This window comes from Saccopteryx leptura, chromosome 2 (genome assembly GCF_036850995.1).
Source record: "Saccopteryx leptura isolate mSacLep1 chromosome 2, mSacLep1_pri_phased_curated, whole genome shotgun sequence".
Taxonomy (NCBI): Eukaryota; Metazoa; Chordata; class Mammalia; order Chiroptera; family Emballonuridae; genus Saccopteryx; species Saccopteryx leptura.
In genome coordinates this window covers 55,863,940-55,885,805 of record NC_089504.1, presented here as the reverse complement: position 1 = coordinate 55,885,805, position 21,866 = coordinate 55,863,940, and the positions used below count along the sequence as shown (strand labels likewise).

The window sequence follows — 21,866 nt, the reverse complement described above, 5'->3', positions numbered from 1 at the left end:
CCCAACCCCTACCTCCTTCCTAAAGGCTCTCTTCTCATTCAAAAGCACTCAACTCGCACACAATGCAGTACCTAAAATATACGTCTAATTGGTATTAGCAACTTCATTGATGATAATAACAAATAATCATTAGGCAACTCAGCATTCTGAAGCTGGATGCTTCTTCAAAGTCTCAGGTTTAGTGTCAAATATTTGTGTGATTTTTCCTACTTACTCTTAGTATACATGTGGGGTTTTTTTATTATTCAACCCTAATTTCCCCTCAAATTTCCAAGATGCTTGGATGTCCCAGATGCTTCAAATACTTCAAACTAACAATACATTTTTAAAAAATGAATTCTAATCAATGCTTCTAGCACAAAGAATAGAGAATGCTAAATATTAATGCACGGAACCATTTAACAAGATGGACCTAGAATACATCCAATTGTTTTTATTTCATAACATTTATTATAATTAGTGTAAATTCGACAAAGTCTTTTCAGCAATAAAAGACTTTCTCAACAAACTCAGCGGGAGATTTAGGCTGCAGCATTTACTTCCCCACAAAGATTTTCTAAAACTGTCACTTTTATATAAACCATCTCCTGTACATGGCTTTTTGTGTGGTTTCAGCTGAACTGCAATGGAGGTGGAAGAGGGCTATGAGACTGAAACTCTGATAGTGAGTTAGTTGCATGATGACACATCTTATATATCATAACAAGAAGCATAAATCCATCAGCCTCTCCCTCTCTATTGCCACCAGTGTGTAGAAACAAATGAGGAAAATCAGAAATAAAGAACTCAGGCAGCAAAAGAAGATTTTTTTGTTTTCTAAATCACTTTGAAAGATTTAGAGGTTTCCTCCATATTAATGTGCAGTAATTATTTTTTTGGCAACTTAGCCCGGTGAAATTACACTCTGGACACATATCAGACTCCCTTCAAGGCTTATTAAAGCACAGGCTGCTGGTTGAATAGGACTGGAGTTGCGGCCAAGAATTCTAATCTCTCACAAATTCCCTGGTGACGCTGTTGCTGTTAGTTAGGGGACCACACTTGGAGAACCATTTCCCTTTCTCTGTATTTGTTTATATAAGATTAAGTATTAATTAGGGCAGCATTAACTCCACACTTCTTTTGCACTTGGAACTGAGCTGACTTCCTCTGGTACCCTATGCCTGATTTCAGGTCATATTTTCGATTTACTTTTATTGCCATGGTTTTTCAAGATCCAAAAGACCATCTAATTAAAAATATGTCAGGAGAAGCATTTCAACTCCAACCAGTTTGTACTTTTAATTACAGGTTAACATAATACCATGTTTCAAAATTAAAAATGGTTTTCTGCCTGACCAGTGGTGGTGCAGTGGATAGAGGGTCAACCTGGGACACTAAGGTCCCAGGTTTGAAACCCCAAGGTTGCCGGGTAGAGCACAGGGTTGCTGGCTGGAGCATAGAATCATCAATATGATCCAAGGTTGCTGACTTGAGCGAGGGGTCACTGGCTCTGCTTGAGCCCCCCAGGTCAAGGCATGTATGAAAAACAATCGATGACAACAAAAGTGACGCGACTAAAAATTGATGCCCTTCCTATGTCTCTCTCTCTAAAAAAAAAAGAAAAGAAAAAAGAAGAGTGGTTTTACACCTTAAAAAATAAAAACAATTTCCATGAGCTGCATTTTCAGAAGCAAAATTTCACACTACCAAGAAAAGAAAGGATATTTCTACATTACTGACAAGTAAACCCCCAAACAATATTGTAACAGAATCACATCAAAGGAAGAAAAGATGACCACCAATAAGTCAACCATCATCCAGGGCAAACTCATGTATCAGAGAAGGAAGGTATTTTTACAGTAATTTGGACAAGTTTGCTTCTTATGAGCATCACATTCTAGAATGGGCCAAATTTCAGGAGGAACCATGCAATATTTATAAATCGTCAACACAAATAGTCCCCCAAAAATGCACCTACTGCAAAGAATCTTTTGACTTTTTCTCAGGCCACACCCACTTTTCTTCCTCGTTTACCTGACGGGTCCCACAGCCTTGGCAGGCTCTCTTGAGCATGGCTGGCATCCGCTTGAGGGCTGACGGCTTTCTATAATACTGGGGATATGCTTTGGCCATGCAGTTACTGGTGTCTTTTGAGTCTGTTGTCGCCTGGATCTTGACTCTTTCACATCCCTGAGATGAACAGTAACTGTGGCCATCCCTGTGGCCTTGAGCTTTGAGATACAAAAACAGCAACCTGTCCAAAACAGAAAGCAACCCACTGGGTGTTAGACTGACTCTTAAAAACTACCAAAAATTCCTCAAATTAACTAATGACTGAAAGGTATATTCCTCTAATAAGGTAAATTTTCCCTAAAAAAAAATAATTTATAAAACTAATGAAGTTATTTATTTTTCCTTTCTATCCTCCTGGAGTCCTAAGTCAAATTCAATGATGAGTCAAACTCCTTTAGAAAATACTTTGATAACCTGATTCAGTTGTAGAAGATATCAAAGTTGATTTCTAGTTTGAATTAGTTCAACAGGTGATTTGGGAGGATGGAATTTGGCTTGGCTCAAGAATTCCTTGGAAAATTTCATACTTGTATTAAGTTTAGAATCTGATAAATTAGTATGTTTTATTTTTCTTTTCTTTTCTTTCTTTGTTCTTTTTGGTTTATAAATCATTTTAGTTTAAGGCATAAAATTCGAATAAAAACAGCAACTATGATTAATTTGGCTAGGGCTAAGAAATGGTTTCAAATCAATTCCTGTGATGTTTACTAAGAGCAGATGGGCCTGAAGTCCTTCTGTCTGTACTTTGGCCAAAGCCAAATGAAAGGAGCAGTCCCACCGACTCTGATTTATCCTCCTACTGCCAAGATGAATGGAAAAGTAACTTCCAGGCAGCAGTCCAACATCTGTCAGCAAACCTCATCCTCCTAAAGCAAAGGAAGTCAATATTCAAAAGGACTTGATCAAATGTGATTGATTGCTGAAGATCAGGAATTCACATTTTAATACGAGGTCAATGAACAATTCAAAGAAGCAATTATGAGGTAAACATCAACTATCCCAACATCCAGTGATTCTAACCTATATACATAAAGAATGAGAAACCTGATTAGCATGGGCCTTTTGATGTATAATTAAAATCATCAAAATGAACAGAATAAAAAATTAGAACCTCGAAGGCCAAGGGATTCTAGAAATACCCAAATGATGACACATTTCTCATCTTTTTACACATTTAATCATTACTTTGTGATCACCAGTCTGTCCTTACAAATCTGGTTGTTCTATTTATTTTTGTGAAAAATCAACTGGGAATGTGGAAGTTCTGTCATGTGTAATATAAGATGTAGGATATGTCTAATTAGAAGTTGAAAATCAAAGACTACTATGATTAAAAAAAAAAAAAAGATTTAAGCTGACCTCACTGACTGCTCAAAGGACCCTGGAGGGCAAATAAGTTGCATCTTATTCAAAGCCTACCAAGGCACTTGATTGAACTCCCAACCACATTCCCCCAATCAAACTTGCCACCCTTACCCCAGTCTGAATGTTTGTCTTCCCCCAAACATGCCATGCCACGTTCTTCCATGCCTCCATGCATTCATCCACATTGTTCTTGGGATAATTCACCCATCTTTTTCCATCTCCTCCTACTCATTTCTCAAGAGTTCGCCCCAGTGTCTCACGCTTGTGATGTCACTGGTTACCTTAGGCTGAACTTCTAGGTTACCTCAGAAGGCACACTGAGTATCCCACAATAGGACTCTGAGCATTTAAACTCTCCACTCTCCAATTTCCTGCTTTACATGCCCACATCCTTTAACAGACTGTGAATTCACAGAAGAAGTGCATCTTATTTACATTAGTGTCTTACTATGATACCTAGATAATGCAATAGAGGAGGAATATCAGCTTAAGAAATGGCTAGGAAGCATGCTAGTTGCTGGAAGAGTACAGGAGATCGAGCCTACCATCACCCACTGGCTGAGAGACTGTAACTGGATAAGAGCAGACAAAGCCAACAGGACCCCAGGTGAACAGGATTAGAATTAAAAAGTGGAAAGATGCAGCCTAGAGAAAGTTGGAAGTAAATATGCCATGGTTATACAGTGATTTTAAAAACTCAAGGTTAACTTGAGATAGCTTTAAAGGAAAAGAAAAGTGAGCTTCCACTGAAATATGAACTATATCGCATGTAAATAATCAACTTGCAGAGTAATTATTGGAGAGAAATTAGTTTAAGTTTCAATTGGGCCCACGGGTTCTTTATGGACAAGGGTAATTTCTCTCTCTAAATTGCCTTAATAGGTATATGGCAAACATCTCTACTCAATTCCTACTGCCAACTATAATTATGAGTCATTCTAGTCCTCTAAGCCTCTAATAGTGATGAGCAAAGAATTACCCATATCAGCTGATTGTCTAAAGAGCCATCACATCATAATCTATTCTTAGTTAGGCTGAAGAACTAGTAATTTCACCATTAAAGAAAAATAGCAGTAATTCTCATTCACTGGTTGAGCTGAATTACCCTGTGCTGGAGTCAAAATAGAATTTCCTCTCAGACTGCTTTCTCTGCAATTCTTCCAGTGAATTCACAGGTTCATAATCTTCTGTTTTGGATAACGAGCCATTATGCCGCTGTAAAAAGCCAAAAGTAATCTGAAACACCGTGTTTGAGGGATAGCAGAGGCCAACTTGAATCCAGTCATTCCTACCAGGGAGAGAAAATGAAAAAGATGAATTCACACTTGAGCTGATATAGTTTGGGCATTACAACATATGCAAATATTAGCATGATTTTTCTCCTCCCTAAAAGTCTGCAATGTACTTAGCCACTAACAATGGAAGTCCTGAACCCTGATACTAGTGAATCATCCACCATTAAATGTTATCCAAATTTCTCCTATCAATGTATTTACAACAATCACATGGCTTACAGAAACTTCTTGGTTTCAACAGGGCTTCCGGAAGGAATGTGAATAGAAGCTGGATAAGATGGACTTTGACACGGTAAACAGATAATAAAATGAAGCTACATAGTCGGGCACGTACTAAGAAGGACGAAACACTGGTCGCCTGATAGTGAAGGTGCGTACTGCGAAAAGCTTTCCAAAGAATTTCTTTGTTCATAAATACATTTTTATCATTTACTATTACATTAGGGTAAATAGCCAGTGGTAAGATTTCTGAATATAAAGGTGTGTGCATTTTTAAAGCTTCTGATGCATATAACCAAAGGGCCACAGTGTTTTTTCTTACCTAAAATCCTCAGATATAAAATTAATACTTTTTAAAACCATTAAAAATATTTTCCCCTTTCTATCATTTACTTTTTGGAGGGTGGTTTTTAACCGTGATAAAATATACACAATAAAAGATTTACTGTTTTAGCCATTTTAACTCTCCAGTTCGGTGGAATTAAGTATATTCACAAGGTTGCACAACCATCATCACTATCCATTCCCAGAACCTTTTAATTATTTTAAAGAATTTTTAAAAAATATGTAACAGGGTCTTAAAATTATTCACACAGGTTTCTCTCTCTAATTCCACTAAAGAATAATTAGAAATGCAGACCAAAATGTATATTTTTTTAAAAAAATGTTCTGTGCAGTATATTTATAATAGCAAAGGGAGGGGTGGGCAGGAGGGAAAAAAACTAAATGTTTATGGGGGAAGGGAGTAGTAAATAAATTTTGATATATCCATATGCTCAGAAAACACATAAGGACAGAGAAAAAACACTATCAATGTTTATAATGCCTCCCCCTGTTTAGGAAAATTATAGGTTATTTCAATTTTCTTTATGGTTTTCTACATTTTCCTTATTTTGTTTCATGAATAAGTACAGCTTTCATAACTTTGAAACTGTAATTTTCAGAAGTGGCACTATGACACAATCTATGACCTCTCTATAATTATATTAAATTTCAAAAATAAGATTGTCCATCTCTTCCTCTTGCCTCTGCCCATGATGATGTAATTTTCACAAACTTTCAGCTAACTAAACTAGGAAAGTCTGACTGAACTTCAAGCCCATGTAGAGTTTTGAAACTTTTGGGTTCAGCTTTTTTTTTTATTCTAAAATGTTTTTACTTGGTACTTGTTCAAAAGTTATGCATGACACTGACGGGACCCTACATACCTTTTGGTTGTAACATCTTGCCTAAAATTCATAACCTGCCACAAATAAGTTTTTGGATTAGTTGTTGCCCTTTGTTATTTCTCGTCAGTCCTCTCTGACCTCATTTGTTTCATTCACTGACTGCTCTGCAGAGTGAAGTGGAGTGGAGATGGGGTGATAACATCAGATAGGCTTTTAGAAACCTCACCCTAGACACTGTGGACTAAGGACTGGAGGTGGGGGGACCAAGTAGGACCCAGACAAGCGATGATAATGGCCTGAACTCAGCCACACACAGTGGGCGTGGAAGGAAGCAAGGAGATTTGAACAGCAATAAAGACACAGAACTAACGGAGTTTGGTCACTAATGAGAATGAGAGATGAATGAGGGAGAAGGAAGAGATAAGGATGAGTCCTGGGACTCTTGGCTTGGCTGACTCAGTAGGTGGGGGTGCAACTCTCCCACAAGGACATATAGAAGCAGCAACAAGTGTCAATGGAAATAGTAATGGTTCCATACAGAGAGCTTGTGCCAGAGACCTCACATTTCAGAATAAAAACACTGGTCATCATGTTCACTGATCCTTGGAAGTGACCTGGTTAGAACTGACTTCCTAATGTCCACCTCTTAATTTCTATTGTGTTTTTTATGAACGTTCTGACAATTCAGAGCATTATGACCAATCAGATAAATAAGCCATTTCAAATTTTTAGGTACATATCTGAACACTTTCCTACTGTCTCGTGGGTTAACTACTACACGTAACTAGACTGATTTAACTCTGCCTTTCAACATATACAGTGTGTCTGTTAAGTCATGGTGCACTTTTGACCGGTCACAGGAAAGCAACAAAAGACAATAGAAATGTGAAATCTGCACCAAATTAAAGGAAAACCCTCCCAGTTTCTGGAGGATGATGTGGCAGCATGTGCGCATGCGCAGATGATGACGTAACACCGTGTATACAGCGGAGCAGCCCATGGCCATGCCAGTAGAGATGTGGACGGTACAGAGGAAAGTTCAGTGAGTCTGTGGCTCACTAAATTTGAATCCGTGACCAAAGTGCAACATGAATATCAGCGCGTTTATAACGAAGCGCCACCACATAGGAACAACATTACTCGGTGGGATAAGCAGTTGAAGGAAACCGGCAGTTTGGTGGAGAAACCCCGTTCTGGTAGGCCATCAGTCAGTGCCAAGTCTGTAGAGGCTATACGAGATAGCTACCTAAGGAGCCCTAAAAAATCTGTGTGTGAGCCCACATCGAACTGCACTGAATAGGTATGAAACTGGGAGAGTTTTCCTTTTATTTGGTGCAGATTTCACATTTCTTTCATCTTTTGTTGCTTTCCTATGACCGGTCAAAAGTGCACCATGACTTTACAGACACACTGTATATAGCACCACCCCTCCCTTTCTAGCTTCACTTCCTGTCACTTCCCTTGCCACACCCTACCCTCCCATCCCACTGCATCCATCAGCGGCTGACCAGAACTAGCCCTTCCCCAACTCGGTTGCTTTTGTAACAGGGCAGTTCATTTAGTATCCCTTTCTCAGCACAGCCTAGCCCAACTCCCATAGGCAGGATTAGTTGTTCTATCCTTTGTCTGCTAAAAATCAGCTTTTTGATTTTCTCAAGTTTTTTTTCTATGTGTATAGTGTGAGCTCTTGGAGAACAAGTACTTTTCTTACTCATTGTTTTCTGGCACAAAGTAAATGCTTGGATAAATTAATGTAAAAAAAGAGCTTCAGATTGTAAATAATGTTATTTAGACAGACAATTGAGAAATCAAGAAGGGACAGAAAGATGCTTTCAGGCAGGAGTGGCAAATACCTGGCATTCACGCCATAACTCTTCCACCTCTTACCCACTGCAGACATTACTAATTAATCACGTTCCTCTCTTCTGTCAAATCTAAACCTGGCCGCAAAAGTCTTTTTTATTTTCCAGGTAACCAAGTGCTCAGCTGGAACACCACATAAAACTTCTTCCTATCCCAACTAAGGAGAATTGAAGTATTCAGCAGACTGTATTAGAGGCTATTGTTAAATGGCTTTCTTCATACAATACCTTGACCACAGAGAAAGAGAAATTATTTTTTAAATGAAAGGATTCAACTAGTATAATTTCTTAATTCTATTTTCATAAAATATACAGCCTCCCACAAGAGGAAGGGAGTGCATGAAATCTGCATTCTTACTTGCTACAAAGGAGCTGTGTTATTTTCTCCACTACATTCCTACTTGCTCAACTATTTGAAGGAACAGTAATAGAAACATACTTGTTGAAATTTATGAGGTATAGAAATACAGTCTTCAGTGCTGGCCCATTCCAGTGGATGGTGTAGCCCTTCTCCAGCATGATCACAGGCTGGTACTGCAGAAAGACAGCCTTCTGGTTAATGCCCCGAAGCACCATCGGGTGCGATGGATACTCATCTCGTGTGATGGTCATAGTCAGATTGGGAGTGCTCCATGTCTGCACATAGACCTTCAAGAAATAAATTAAGAACTAAGGGGAAGGGCATAAAAATTCAAAGAACTAAACACACATTTCCAGCACAAAGCCAAGTGTCTCTGCTTTCAAGAGAGATTCTGTGATCTGTGCCAAACTAAATGAGTAGTAGCCAACTTCATCCTAAACCACACTTACAACGAAGGCTGCTTAAACTGAAATGGTAAAAACAGACCATGCATTCTGCTAGCCAAGACCGTCATCATCTCTTCCACCACCACAGGCCAACTTATTCATCAGAATATAAAACCTTTATGGCTTATGTAGCCTGTCAAAGAAATCCCTCAGTCTGAAGGATACACATACAAGAAGTTAGTAAATTAATGTGAAACTGATACCCTTACTCAAATCTGAGAGTCTTTCCTCTAAAACAAGAGAAGGAAAACGTAAATATCTTAGAGTTTATGGCTTTCAATTTTCCATGACCTATATCAACCCAAGAAGTTGTTTTTCTTCCCTTCAAGGAAAAAAAGGGTTAGAGAGCACTCTGCAAAAACTGGGAAAACATAATAAACAGAGACAAATTTGAAAGACCTGAATTTATTTCAGTGGCATTTGAGCCCCTCACTGTGCCAAAACAAAGCCTTCCCCGAATGCATCCTCCAAAGGACAGACCTCAGAACAATTTCCTATAACAAATGAGTATCCTGGAAAAATTTCCCCAGATATATTAAAATATCTGCAGAATATTGTATTTAATCCACACTACTTCTCTCTAATTTTCTCTTTCCATAATTTCTATAGTTTGTCCATAAGTGATTTCTCAATTATATATCCTTTAAGCCAGAAAATCTTTTTAACTCTCATTCATGTCTGACTACTTCAATATAACATTCTTCTCAACTGACACCACTTAAAAATTTTACATAGAGACAGGAAATATATATTTTGAAACTACTGTCTTTATTTAAATATATATTTAACCTATACTTTAATATATTATATGTAATTTACATTATATATAATTAAGTATGCTTACATTATATATAATTAAATAAAGTTTACATTAAGTTATATAAATGTAGGTTATATGTAATATGTTAATAAAATACACACACACACACACACACACACACACACCTACATCCTGCCTTCTTTCAAATCCAAAAAGGATCGGAGGTAGTACATGTAATCTTAATTCTCCTTACGTTACCACCTTTCTTCCTAAGCACTTTTATCCATTGGGTCAGCAAAGAGCAGACATTTCATTAAAATAAATTTACAAATAGCTAAATAATGTTTGTCATGTCTTGAGATCCAGTTGCTTTTATCTCTTGCCTAAAAGCATCCAGTATTATCCATTAGCTCAGTAGAAACAACAAATGGCTACAGATCTGAGCTCCCAGCCCAAATTCCAAATTCTCAGGACAAGATTTCTAACCTGTGGCCCTACCATTCCCAGAGCCTCCTGGACAGTATTAGATGACTTGTTCCTTTCTTCATCTTCAAATAAAAATAGAGTTACTAACCTGGTTTGTAAGATAGAAGGATCAGGTTCAGTCTCAAATACATTAGAAACCAAAGAGTTTTTAGACCCATTTATAACAACTTTAAAATATAGTTTTCATTAGTGAGTACATATCATTTTAAGACAAATACACAAACACACCTTTGAATACACATGTCTAGCAAGAAATTTAACTAAAACCACAGCTACAAAATAACCTTATTTTTTTTTTCATTTTATTTTAATTCTAGAATTTCTATTGCTCTCTAGGTATTGATGAGTCAACTTAATTTAAGGGGGCGATTATGATTAAGAATAAAATGGGCCCTGGCCGGTTGGCTCAGCGGTAGAGCGTCGGCCAGGCGTGCAGGAGTCCTGGGTTCGATTCCCAACCAGGGCACACAGGAGAAGCGCCCATCTGCTTCTCCACCCCTCCCCCTCTCCTTCCTCTCTGTCTCTCTTCCCCTCCCGCAGCCGAGGCTCCATTGGAACAAAGATGGCCCAGGCGCTGGGATGGCTCTGTGGCCTCTGCCTCAGGCACTAGAATGGCTCTGGATGCGACAGAGCGACGCCCCAGAGGGGCAGAACATCGCCACCCCCCCCCCCCCCGTGGGCATGCCGGGTGGATCCCGGTCGGGCACATGCGGGAGTCTGTCTGACTGCCTCCCCGTTTCCAGCTTCGGAAAAATGAAAAAAAAAAAAAAGAATAAAATGAATGGAAATGAGAAATACCACAACAAAGAAGCTAATTTTACATTAAAATAAACCACAAAATCTCTCCACTCTTTACTCCTCTTAAGTCCTTTGTCTTGTCTATAGACAACAATATTTTTAAAGATTTTTTTTTAACTTAAGAATCATAACAGGCTTTAGCCATCAAGATTCAAAATCAGAAGAGCAATGAAGAATTCTGCTCCAAGAAGCTCCCAATATAGAAGGCTTCAGTGGTAGAAACCACTGGAGACCCAAGAAGTTGAAATGCAGAAGCCCACGAACACGCCCTTGATAGGCAAAGTAGCGAGAGCTTGGGGAAGGACTTCATCACAGACTGGTCCTTCCAGAGAAGAGCCCTCCCTATAAATAGAGCATGTAGCAGCAAACCAACAAGGATGGCTTCTCTCAAATTTGGGACTACCAGAACCCAATTCCCCTTAAAAGATCCCTCGCTCTTCCCGCATTTCTTCTGTCCATGCTCTAATTCTCCTTTTCCTTTATCTTTTCTCTTCCTTGACATCTATTATTAAATCCTGCCCTGTAATTGTATAATATATGGAAATAAAACACTGCTCCCTTCAAAATTCTGTGCAACCCTGTCTGCAACCTCTCCATCCATCCAAACATCGCTATTAAAATCATCGTTGAAACTTAGAGCTCTGCTCATCAAATACTACTAATCGCAGCAAGCATTTCACTGTGTGCCAAGTCATGGGCTAAATGCTTTATATACAGTTATGAATTTATTGCTTCTCGGCCTTTTGGCTAAGATCAAGTGCAGTACAGTTATAAATTCTATCTTCACAACAGCCTCATATGAGAGAACTATAGTTGTATCCTTGTTGTACACAGGCACAGAGTAGTTAATTAACTTGCTCAACTCATATTTAAGGAAATAATATAGCTAAGATTCAAATCCAGGCAATCTGGTTCAAGCATCTGTGCTCTTCATATACTACCACCCAATTTAGTCCCCACTCTTATACTGGGCATCCAGTTAATAAACTCACACTAGCTTAATGTTTCCAAAGAGGTGTTTCCCAACGTACAGCACCCCCTTCATATCTTCACAGATATTACATCATAATAAAATTCAAAGAATTTCCTTGTCTACTCATGTCCAATTCCCAGCTCTGTCTCTGGGAACAACTTGCTTTCATATGATACTGATATTCTGTCCCAAATTCAGATTCCCATATTTAGTAGAATAATACTCTGAAAGCAAAGAATAAAGCTCCCTCTCTGGAAGCAGAACTGTAGCCGAGCAAAAAATGTGGTCTAAGACTCAGGAAATACAGGTTTGCACCCCAACTACATCCCAAACATATCTAACCAAGGGCAAGTAATCCCTCCTCTCTTGGACTCAGCATTTCTTCTTGTTAAATTGTTTTGGAGTGGGAGAACTAGAAAAAAATTGGTGAGACCATGGTTCCTACTGAATTTTTCTCTTTGCTGTTTCTTTTCCTAAAGAAAACTATGCTTTGGAAACTATCAATCATGCTGAAGAGCTGAAGATCACTCCTCACAGAAGCAGCGATGTCGGGAGTTGGTAAGGAAGTGGGCATCCCAACGCATTCTGGCCTACCTGGGCGTAGTTCCCACTGCACACCACTGCGTTCCACTCAGTGACGTTCACACAGCCAGGATGGCGGATCAGGTAGTTGTCAACTCTGCCCACGTAAGCGTCCTTGTATCCTGTTACAGAGCCATCAGTGTCGTGGAATATGGAGTTCTTATCACCATCCAGCTCACAGTCTTCAAACCAGGGCCCAGGCTTCCCAAAGAAGACATTCAGAGAGACCTGACGGCAGTGAAAAACAAGGACATCACAAATGAGGGCTCCTGCCACCTTGGTCAGCATCCCCTGCAAGGATCCTATTGCATGATCATTACAACTGCTTTGAGATTAAAGCAGTTCTGAGTCACAGTTCATAGTTGTCAACTAAGGCACCCAGTCAGTCAAAGTTGTCGTTAATTAGGATATGCTTAGGGGGAAAAATTTCCAAAGCCTTGTGGAGTTCAAGTAGCAAATGTTAAACTATATCTTTGGTGGTTTCCCTTTCTTCCAGTTAAAAACTATTACCTGTTCTCCAGACAAAGCTATCTCCAATAAGAGAAATTAGAACACTTGTAAGAAGGGGAATTAATTAATATATATTTGTTTAAAATTATAAACTTTATACCTAAGATCTGTGCATTTCCCTGTATGCAAATTATACCTCAATTAAATAAAAATCTGGGCCCTGGCTGATGGCTCCAGTGGGTTGAGTGTCAGCCTGGTGTATGGATGTCCTGGGTTCAATTCTAGGTCAGAACACACAGAAATGACCGTTTGCTTCTCTTCCCTCCCTCTCCTCCCTTCTTTCCCTCTACCCCTCCTGCAGCCAGTGGTTCCTGGGCTCTAAGGATAGTTCCACTGGAATGCATCAGCCTTAGGCACTAAAAATAGCTCGGTAATTGAGCATTGGCCTAGATGGGGTTGCTAAGTGGATCCCAGTTGGGTGCATGCCAGAGGTCTGCTTCACTATCTCCCCCCACCTAAAAAAAGGAAATAAATAAAAAAAATTTAATTTATAAATAAATAAAAATCTGTAAATTGTATCTTTCCAAGCTAATAATTTTATTTCTCTCCAAGTGCTTTAGTTACTTGCTCATATGATTCCCCCCACCAAAAATAAGTACGGTTATTAATAAGACTGTGATAACACAGTCTAAGAACTGCCTTAGTGTGATTGGGTGACTACTGACCTCACGAGAACCGGCTGAAAAGGGTATGTACCACTTTCTCCTCAACATAAACCAAGCCCAGCTCTGTAACTTTCATGTCAGGTGCAGTCCACTTAAAGCCTTTATTGATCACATAGTTGACGGCTGCAAAGCACGCTGTAGATAACCTGTTTTATAGTCCTTAGCTGCTTCTTATTAGTTGTAAATTACAAACATTATTTGAGCTATGCAGATATACTTCAAAAATGCTTCTATGTACTCATCACCCTGGGATGTTTTTAAATCAACTAAACATCTAAATGATAATCAACTCAATGAAAAATCAATAATGTTTGGGCCCAGTGGCTCTAGGGTCTCAGGTCCAGGCTTTTTTTTTTTTCATTTTCCCTTATACCTTTTATGGTTATATCTAAGAGAAATCTAGGGCCTATCGGTCCACCTCTTAGATAAAGCAAATTTGACAAACCATTCCCTTTATGAACTATTCCCAGGGCATCACCACCATTGGGAACTCAGGCTGGTGAACCAGTACACTTAAATAGAATGAGTTCTCTTAGGCTGTTAAAACTCCACAATTTCAACCAGTGCAACATCTAACAAACTTGATTTCCAGTATGACCATGTCAGTGGTCACTGAACTCTCTGCATGCAGGGATCCATGTGGGCAGGAAGTGAACAGCCAAACTCCATACTAGAGCACTGATCCAAAGCCCACCCTATTTAAATATGTGGGACGCTAGCCACTAGTATAGCCCTTCCTCTTCCGCTGGAGTCCTGTATCCTAAAAGAGAACCAGCTAACTAAACTGACCGCAATTTGCACCTGTGCCTCTGTTCCATGCCTCGGCTATTCTAGCAAACCAAATACAAACTCTGGTAAAAATATCCCCAAGGTCTATTTTGAACTGGGCAACCACAGTTTGCCTGTGGGCACGAATGAGAGCACTATTAGCCACTTTCTACTTGCTGCCGCCTGTGGGAGCAGGGAGAGAGATGGTCTGAGACTCAATCTCTCTATGTTGCTGTCATCTCAAAACTGCAAGGCAGGGCAAGTATGTAATCACATTGTCCAGTGTATTAAGGGTAACGAGCGTCCTGACAAAACTAGGAAGAAAACTATTTTTGTGGGCTACCATATTGTAAACAATTATTTCTAAGTCTTCTTTGCAATATTCATAAACACCTTCCAACAGTTCCTATCAGATATAAAACAATTTGTTTCACACCACCCCAGCATTCCTCTTCTTTCCTAACCCTTCCTTCCTTCATTTTCCCAGAATAGATATCGGACAAGTAAATTTCCAGGCAGATCCTAAATGTCTTCATAGATCATTATGCTGAATGTCCCACAACCATGTCCTCTTGCTTTTATGAAACTCTACATTCCCTCTTCCCATGTCATCACTTTGGGTGTTTTTCCTTTTCAAGATATCACTTGAATGTTAAAAAATACCCCAGGTCACATGGGACTTCTATTCTCACCTTGAATTCAATGTGACAAAGTGAGTAAAATCAAAGGTTTCATCTGCATACATTTCTCCCTCCAGTCACAAAGACTTGGTACTACTGCTTTGTTGTGGGTTTTGTCTTTGGAAACATGCTATCCCTCCCTCTGCCGCCACGGTCACTGTGTGAGAACCCTAAGAACATACTTACATGTGGACCAAACTTCACAAGGGAGATGTTATTTCTGGGGGTTATCTGCCAGGTATTCTTCATGAGGAAGCCAATAGCACTGGTATACCTATCTGGAGTCGGCACATATTTTTTGAAAGTGCACTTGGTGAGATGGATGGGCCCGTCGTAAATCTGAAAGCCTCTAATCGGGAATGTCCTGTGGAAATACAAGATTTTGTTTAATGCATATGGGCCTGTTCCCTTAATAACACTTCACTTACATATATGTTTTATAAATACTATTGAATATTTTACAAACAAAAAGCGCAGTTCTAGAATACAGTGGTAACCAAGACAAGATACCTGGTCAACTGAAATATACACTATAGTGTGAAAGGCAAGTAGGAGAACAAAGGCTAATTACAGATGAGTGCTATGGAGACAATAAGAAATAGTAATACATTTCTTATTGTCAAGTTGGGTAGGAGAGATGCTATTTGGGATAGAATGGAGGCCTCTCTGAAGCAGTGACTTTTGCTTCCTTGAATCAACCATTTAAAAACTTTTATTTGGTAACTCATATACTTTAGTTTTGGTTCCAAAATCTCTAATATGAGAACAACAGATGAATTTGCTTAAACTGACAGAACTCCTTTCAAGCCACTAACTGATAGTACTAAGGTGAAATGATATACTAAATAGTATGGAAGTCCAATTCCTGAAGCATCCCCATGTCAAAAGGCTAGCCAGATTTAGACATTAGTTTTATTCATGTTCCTCCTTTCTGTTCCAACATGAACCCCTTCATCATATATTATTAATCATAATTAATGTATAAAACCCATAATATTCTGTATCCCTTAAGTTTCTCCCCTATTAAATTCTTTGATGTCACTGCAGAGGATTTCTATAGCAACTAATTAGTTTGCAACTTGGCAGTGTTTTACAATATATGCTAGCAAAAAATCAAGTAGCCTGGCTAAAATATCTATGCATCTTCATGTATTTCTAAGGATATATCCCCAAATACTTATCTTCCGTAGAAAATGTTGTGACACAGTGAAATAAAAACTGGATCCACAGACTAATGAGGAATCTGCTTTGGAAAACCTTCCTTAGCAAGAAAGCAATAAGCCTTTTGAAATAAAACTGGAGGCCAATGTAAAATAGAAAGAATGAAAATTGAATTGGTTGCCATCATAGTGCAGCCCATACCAGAACCAATGTAGCTATTTTTTTCTTTAATCTGCACATTAGAAGAGGCAGCTATAGCCTAAATGTGAAAAGCACAGCACTGAAGCAAAAGTAACAGGCTTGAAATCCTACCTCAGCTACTTTTATTAATGTATTTATAAAGCAAGATGGTGATAATACCTACACCTCATTAGGCGTTGTGAGGATTAAGTGAATAAAAAAGTATTTAGAACAGGGCCTGATACATCATAAGCATTTAATAAATGTTAGCTATTAAAATTCCACACAGTTCCTTTCCTAGTAGCTTCTGTGGTCTTAAGGAGTTCTACACAGAGCGTAGCATATAATGATGTTCAGTATTTCCCCAATGACAAGCACAAGGGGAGAGGGACCAAGCATAGGTCACCATCTGCTAGAAGCTAGTAAAGCCCTTCCCCCAACCTCCTCCCCAAGCTAAGAGTCCATCTGTCCCACCCCCCTGACCCGCCCCACCCAGCTCAATGCCCAGGTGGAATGTGTAGCTAAGGGAACTGGCGCTTCAGGAACTGACATTTGCCCTGAGGTACCATTTCTGGAACACTTGTTTTTCTCCACCTAGTTTTCTCACAGGTAAAATAAGGACAACTATAAACTGAGTCTCAGAACTGAGGATACATTAATTACTTAATAGTTCCCTAAAAGCTCTGAAGACTCTTTCTAGTATTAAGTGCAAGTTTAATGACTCTGATTATTTTGACAGAAAACATGCCAAAAGTCTACCCCCTTACCCCTTCAACATCTGAAATACTGTTAATTATACGGCCGTGGTTAGGTTCTGAGTCAGCTTTGGCATCTAGCAACTTCTCTAGGACTCTTTTCAATAGGTAATTTCCTTTTTCCAGTGGCTATTTCTGAAAACCAACATCGCAAATTGAGGGAAAACTGACCTAATGTCACAGTTTATGGTTTGGCAACTTTCTGTGGCTCAAGAAAGAAAGAAAAAAAGAAAGAAAGAAAAGTACTACCAGTTTATACAAGGCCTTAAGTAAGGAATGAAAAAACAGATAGGTTCTTTCATTATAAAATTATTAATGAAATCTAGATAGCATTTAATAGTTAATGCTCCAAAATTCCAGAGGGTAATACACAAATAGTTACAGTGATAATAATAATAATTATAATAATACTAAGATGAAGTAGGAAAAGTGTCACAGTGGAAACCAATCATCCAGAATTATTACAAAAACTTCCATATGGATTAGGTTTCCATTTATTGTTTAAATTCAACCCTCAGATGCTAAAGCAATGCTTACCTATTCCTGGGCAATGTCCGAGGCTTCTGGTCTATCCCTCCGGTGCCTACATACTTGTTCTGACCACCCTGGTAGCCGTAATTCCTGCTCTCCCCAACAAAGAGCGATTCGGATACCTCCTGGCTAGAACCTTCATCACTTGGGAAGCTTCCATCACTGTTAGAATGAGAAGGATCATTCACTATACAGCTCTAGGAAATTTATACTGACTCTCGAATGAAGGCAAGCTAAAACTCAAAAAGTTAAAACACTTCATAGCAGCCAGTACCTTTAACTAAAATATATTACTGAGTCCTCAGAAAGTGTTTCTAAACTGTGAACATATCTCTTATTTGATACAAATTAATTGTATTAAAAATTAGTAGTTTTCAAATTAGATTTAAACAAGTAAAACTTAATTTGGCAGCAACAGTTGATTATTCTAGTCTCAAGCAACAGTATTGCAAATGGGGAGAATAAGCTTGCCCTGAATACAACAGTTTTGATGACAAGTATGTTTAAGGTGGCAATGAGAACATTTTTCAGGAGAATAATATATAACACAAAAAGTTCAGGTCTTAAAGACCACTGAAAAATCTAACCAACTTCTAAGAAAGAAAATATTTAACGTACTCTCAACTTTTGCTCCCTTCCTCTTTAGTCCCATTTTTTTAAGAACTTTACTGCTAAATTGGTATGAATTCGATTAATCGTTAAAAATGTATATCTGGCCCCCTAGTGGTATCAGGAAGCAGATGTTAACTTTTTTCAATGCCAATAAATGGTATAACATTCCAGTGTGTTATCCAAAAAAAATAAAATAAAATCAAGGGTTATTTTACCTACAGCTTCAAAATAATCAGAGAGGTATTTTTTAAGTAATTACAAACCTGGCGAAGGTGAGTCCTATTCCATTATCTGCAAAGCTATAAGAAAAAAAAAGAGAATATTTTAATTTACCACATCACGTAAGAAGAGGTATTCTCTCAATGTTTAATTGTCTCAAAATCCAGGAGGTTTCAACATTTGCTCTCCAAGACCACAAAATAAGTTTCACTTCCCAATGACTAAAAGCACAGACTCTAGCCCTGGCCGGTTGGCACAGTGGTAGAGCATCAGCCTGGCGTGCAGGAGTCCTGGGTTCGATTCCCAGCCAGGGCACACAGGAGAAGCGCCCATCGGCTTCTCAACCCCTCCCCCTCTCCTTCCTCTCTGTCTCTCTCTTCCCCTCCCGCAGCCAAGGCTTCATTGGAGCAAAGTTGGCCCGAGCGCTGAGGATGGCTCTGTGGCCTCTGCCTCAGGCGCTAGAATGGCTCTGGTTGCAACAGAGTGACACCCCAGATGGGCAGAGCATCGCCCCCTGGTGGGCATGCCGGGTGGATCCCAGTTGGGTGCATGCAGGAGTCTGTCTGACTGCTTCCCCATTTCCAACTTCAGAAAAATACAAAAAATAAAAATTAAAATAAAATAAAAGCACAGACTCTACAGTGAAAACACCTGGTTTAAATCTCAGCTTTGCCAGTTACCAGCAGTGTGACGTTGGGCACATTACTCAATCTGACTCTCTTTCAGTTTTCCCATCTACAAGTTAAAATAATAATTTAAACTTCCTCTAAACAGAATATTTAAGAGCATTACACATATTAAATAATTCCAACTGTTTAGAACAATGCCCTGCATACAGTAAGCAGCATATAAGTGTTAGCTGGAATTATTATTTTTATAATTATTTCTTAAAACAATTAGACTATGGTAGTCTCTTCTTCAAAACTTTTCAACATTAATACCTAAGCTATTTCTACTGATTTAATATATCTTTTTTTGCATGATTAAAGGCAGCGATATGGATAAAATGCCAAGAAGCTAATGTCAATGACAGCCAGGAAAAAAAAGTTTTATACGCAAGACTTCTAAAATTATACAAATGGAAAAAAAATGAGGTGTTTACTGCCTCAAGTCATGTTAAGACATACATAAGTCAACACACTTATTTAAGGTGGAATTCACAACTTTTGTTTTGAATGGCAGTTAAAAAGCATCAAAAAACCTTTGAGTTTCGAAGAGGAAGGAAAAAAATCCAGGTAATTTCAAAATCTTTATTTAGCTCTCTGACACAGACCCTGTTTGTTATATAAAGTTAAATTCCCAGTTTCTGTTCAATCTCATCAAAAAACTTTCATGTCACCAGACAAGTTCAGTTCCAATAAAAGCAGCCAATTGAGACAATTCCAAACATTTGTAGCCTGTTAACGCCAGCACACTTCCTCAGAGCTTGCCCTGTCTATTGGTAACAATAATATGACTCCAGGAATCATCACTGTACTTTCAGTCTACTAGGTTTTTCAAAATAGCCTTAAAAGTATAAACACATCAGTGTCATCAGATAATAACTGTAGAAGATACCCACGCTGAATTCTGAACGACAATGTCTCCTCCTCTGATCCAAGCCCCATGGTCATTATTTTTAAAAGCAATGAGCCTGTCAATTAAAGCAGCAACACGAGGCTTTTCAGGGTCACCATCCTGATGAGGCCGAAACCTTGGAGTTGGGGAAAAAGAAAAAAAAAGGACTTGTTAAAAAAAGTAATAAAAAGGCAATGAATATCGGCTATTCACAATTGTAAACTTAAGTGTCAAAAAATTTAAATTTGACCAAAACCAAAAAGGTGCAAAAAGAAAAAAAAAAAGCCCTTAAGACACAACTTAATTGTATTTCAAATACTGGGAAAAACAATTACATTAATTTATATAAGTTTATGCAAATATGAGAATTGCTTTCATAGTTATTTTTTAAAATCAACTTATAAAATAGACATTGCAGAATATTCTAAACACTAAAATCATTAAAAACAAAACAAAAAACTTCAGACCAGGAAAACTGGCATGTTTTCACAAATTCTTAAGCTCCATGATACCAATATAAACTTACTAAATAAGTTAATCATATATTTTAACATACATATATTTGAACTGAAAAGTATTATTTGAGTTGTGTGCTGGAGAAATATCTTATGTAGAGATAAAACTGAGTGTAATATCTTAAAAAGGCCCCAAATTAAAATAGATTGTATTTGACTTATTAATTATAGCATCTACATTTTACCTTTGCTTTCTCTTCCTTCTAAAACACTTACCAGGACCTTAACAAAAAAATTGGTGTCAAAACTGTCCACTATAATAACTCAAATAAATGACACCATGAGGCTGCCTATTCTTTAGAAAATCATTTCTCTCTTAATCTTACAAAGCTATAGGGAGGGTAGGGAGGGGGAGGAGGTGAACAGCTAAACAGCTTTTCAAAACCAATTTAGCAAGTTGAGCTTTTCATACAATGAAAAAACTTCATTTGTACAAAGGCTTCTACCAGTTGCTGGCACACAGTAGGTGCTCACTAAATGTGTATGATTAAAAGAAGCTATGCACAGAGAAGAGCAAGTACAGAGGTTCTCGGACATGAGTGAGCTTGGCACACTCAGGGAACAAGCAATTTGGCTGGAAAGTAAGAAACAAGGTGGGGGGTAGGGGGGACGAAGAAGAAAGATAGGCGTGTGCCAGGCAAGGATATAGTTCTTCATTCTAAATGCAACGGGAAAAGCAGAGTGTAATGGTGGCTGCCGGGCACTGGGCGAGGAGGAAATGGGGTGGTGACGGGCAAAGGATATAAAGTTTTAGTTATGCAAGAGAATAAACTCTAGAGATCTACCATAGATCATAGTGCTGAGAGCTAAAAGATACTGTATCGTATACTTAACATTTGCTAAGAGAATAGACCTTATAAGTGTTCTTATCATGAAAAATTAAAGTTTTTTAAAATCTGAGCAATAATAATAAAGAAGATGAGAGGAAACTTTGGGAGGTGATGGACAGGTCCATGGCTTTGATGGTGGTAATGACTTCATGGGTGTGTACTTATGCCCAAACTCAATGAGTTTTATATATTAAATAAGTATGGTAAACCTTTTACATGTTAAGCACACCTCAATAAAATGCATGAATAGATAGAAACATTATCTAGATATGATAAAAAGTCATCAGAAACAGGGACTCAAAGAAGTGATATGACCAGATTTCATTTTTTTTTTTAGAAAAATGGTCACTAGCTGCTATTGGTGAAAGGACAGTAGAGAATGCACTGTAAAGAGACCAGTCTGGAAAACATATCCACCCTTAGGTTGTGTATATATGACCCCTTACACTGAACAGCTCTAACCCAGGGGAGAGGAAGTCTGACTTGGAGCTACCGCTGGCACTGTAGGTGCT

The 21,866-nt window shown here is 38.4% G+C and overlaps 1 protein-coding gene and 1 long non-coding RNA gene across 2 annotated transcripts in view; one reads left to right on the top strand and one right to left on the bottom strand.

Moving 5' to 3' along the window:
- CEMIP2 (cell migration inducing hyaluronidase 2) overlaps positions 1–21,866 on the bottom strand; it is a 79,370-nt gene that overhangs the window by 10,158 nt on the left and 47,346 nt on the right. Inside the window, exons 13-20 of the mRNA XM_066368004.1 lie at positions 20,014–20,145; positions 18,497–18,532; positions 17,628–17,783; positions 15,181–15,358; positions 12,384–12,599; positions 8,405–8,613; positions 4,526–4,708; positions 2,017–2,236 (exon numbers count right to left, since the gene is read on the bottom strand). Coding sequence (XP_066224101.1) covers positions 2,017–2,236; positions 4,526–4,708; positions 8,405–8,613; positions 12,384–12,599; positions 15,181–15,358; positions 17,628–17,783; positions 18,497–18,532; positions 20,014–20,145 — 1,330 coding nt within the window. The remainder of the gene's footprint in view (positions 1–2,016; positions 2,237–4,525; positions 4,709–8,404; positions 8,614–12,383; positions 12,600–15,180; positions 15,359–17,627; positions 17,784–18,496; positions 18,533–20,013; positions 20,146–21,866) is intronic.
- On the top strand, positions 4,958–12,632 carry LOC136394616 (uncharacterized). Its single transcript, XR_010749211.1, has 3 exons — positions 4,958–5,085; positions 12,269–12,347; positions 12,503–12,632. It is a non-coding gene; the product is annotated as an uncharacterized lncRNA (long non-coding RNA).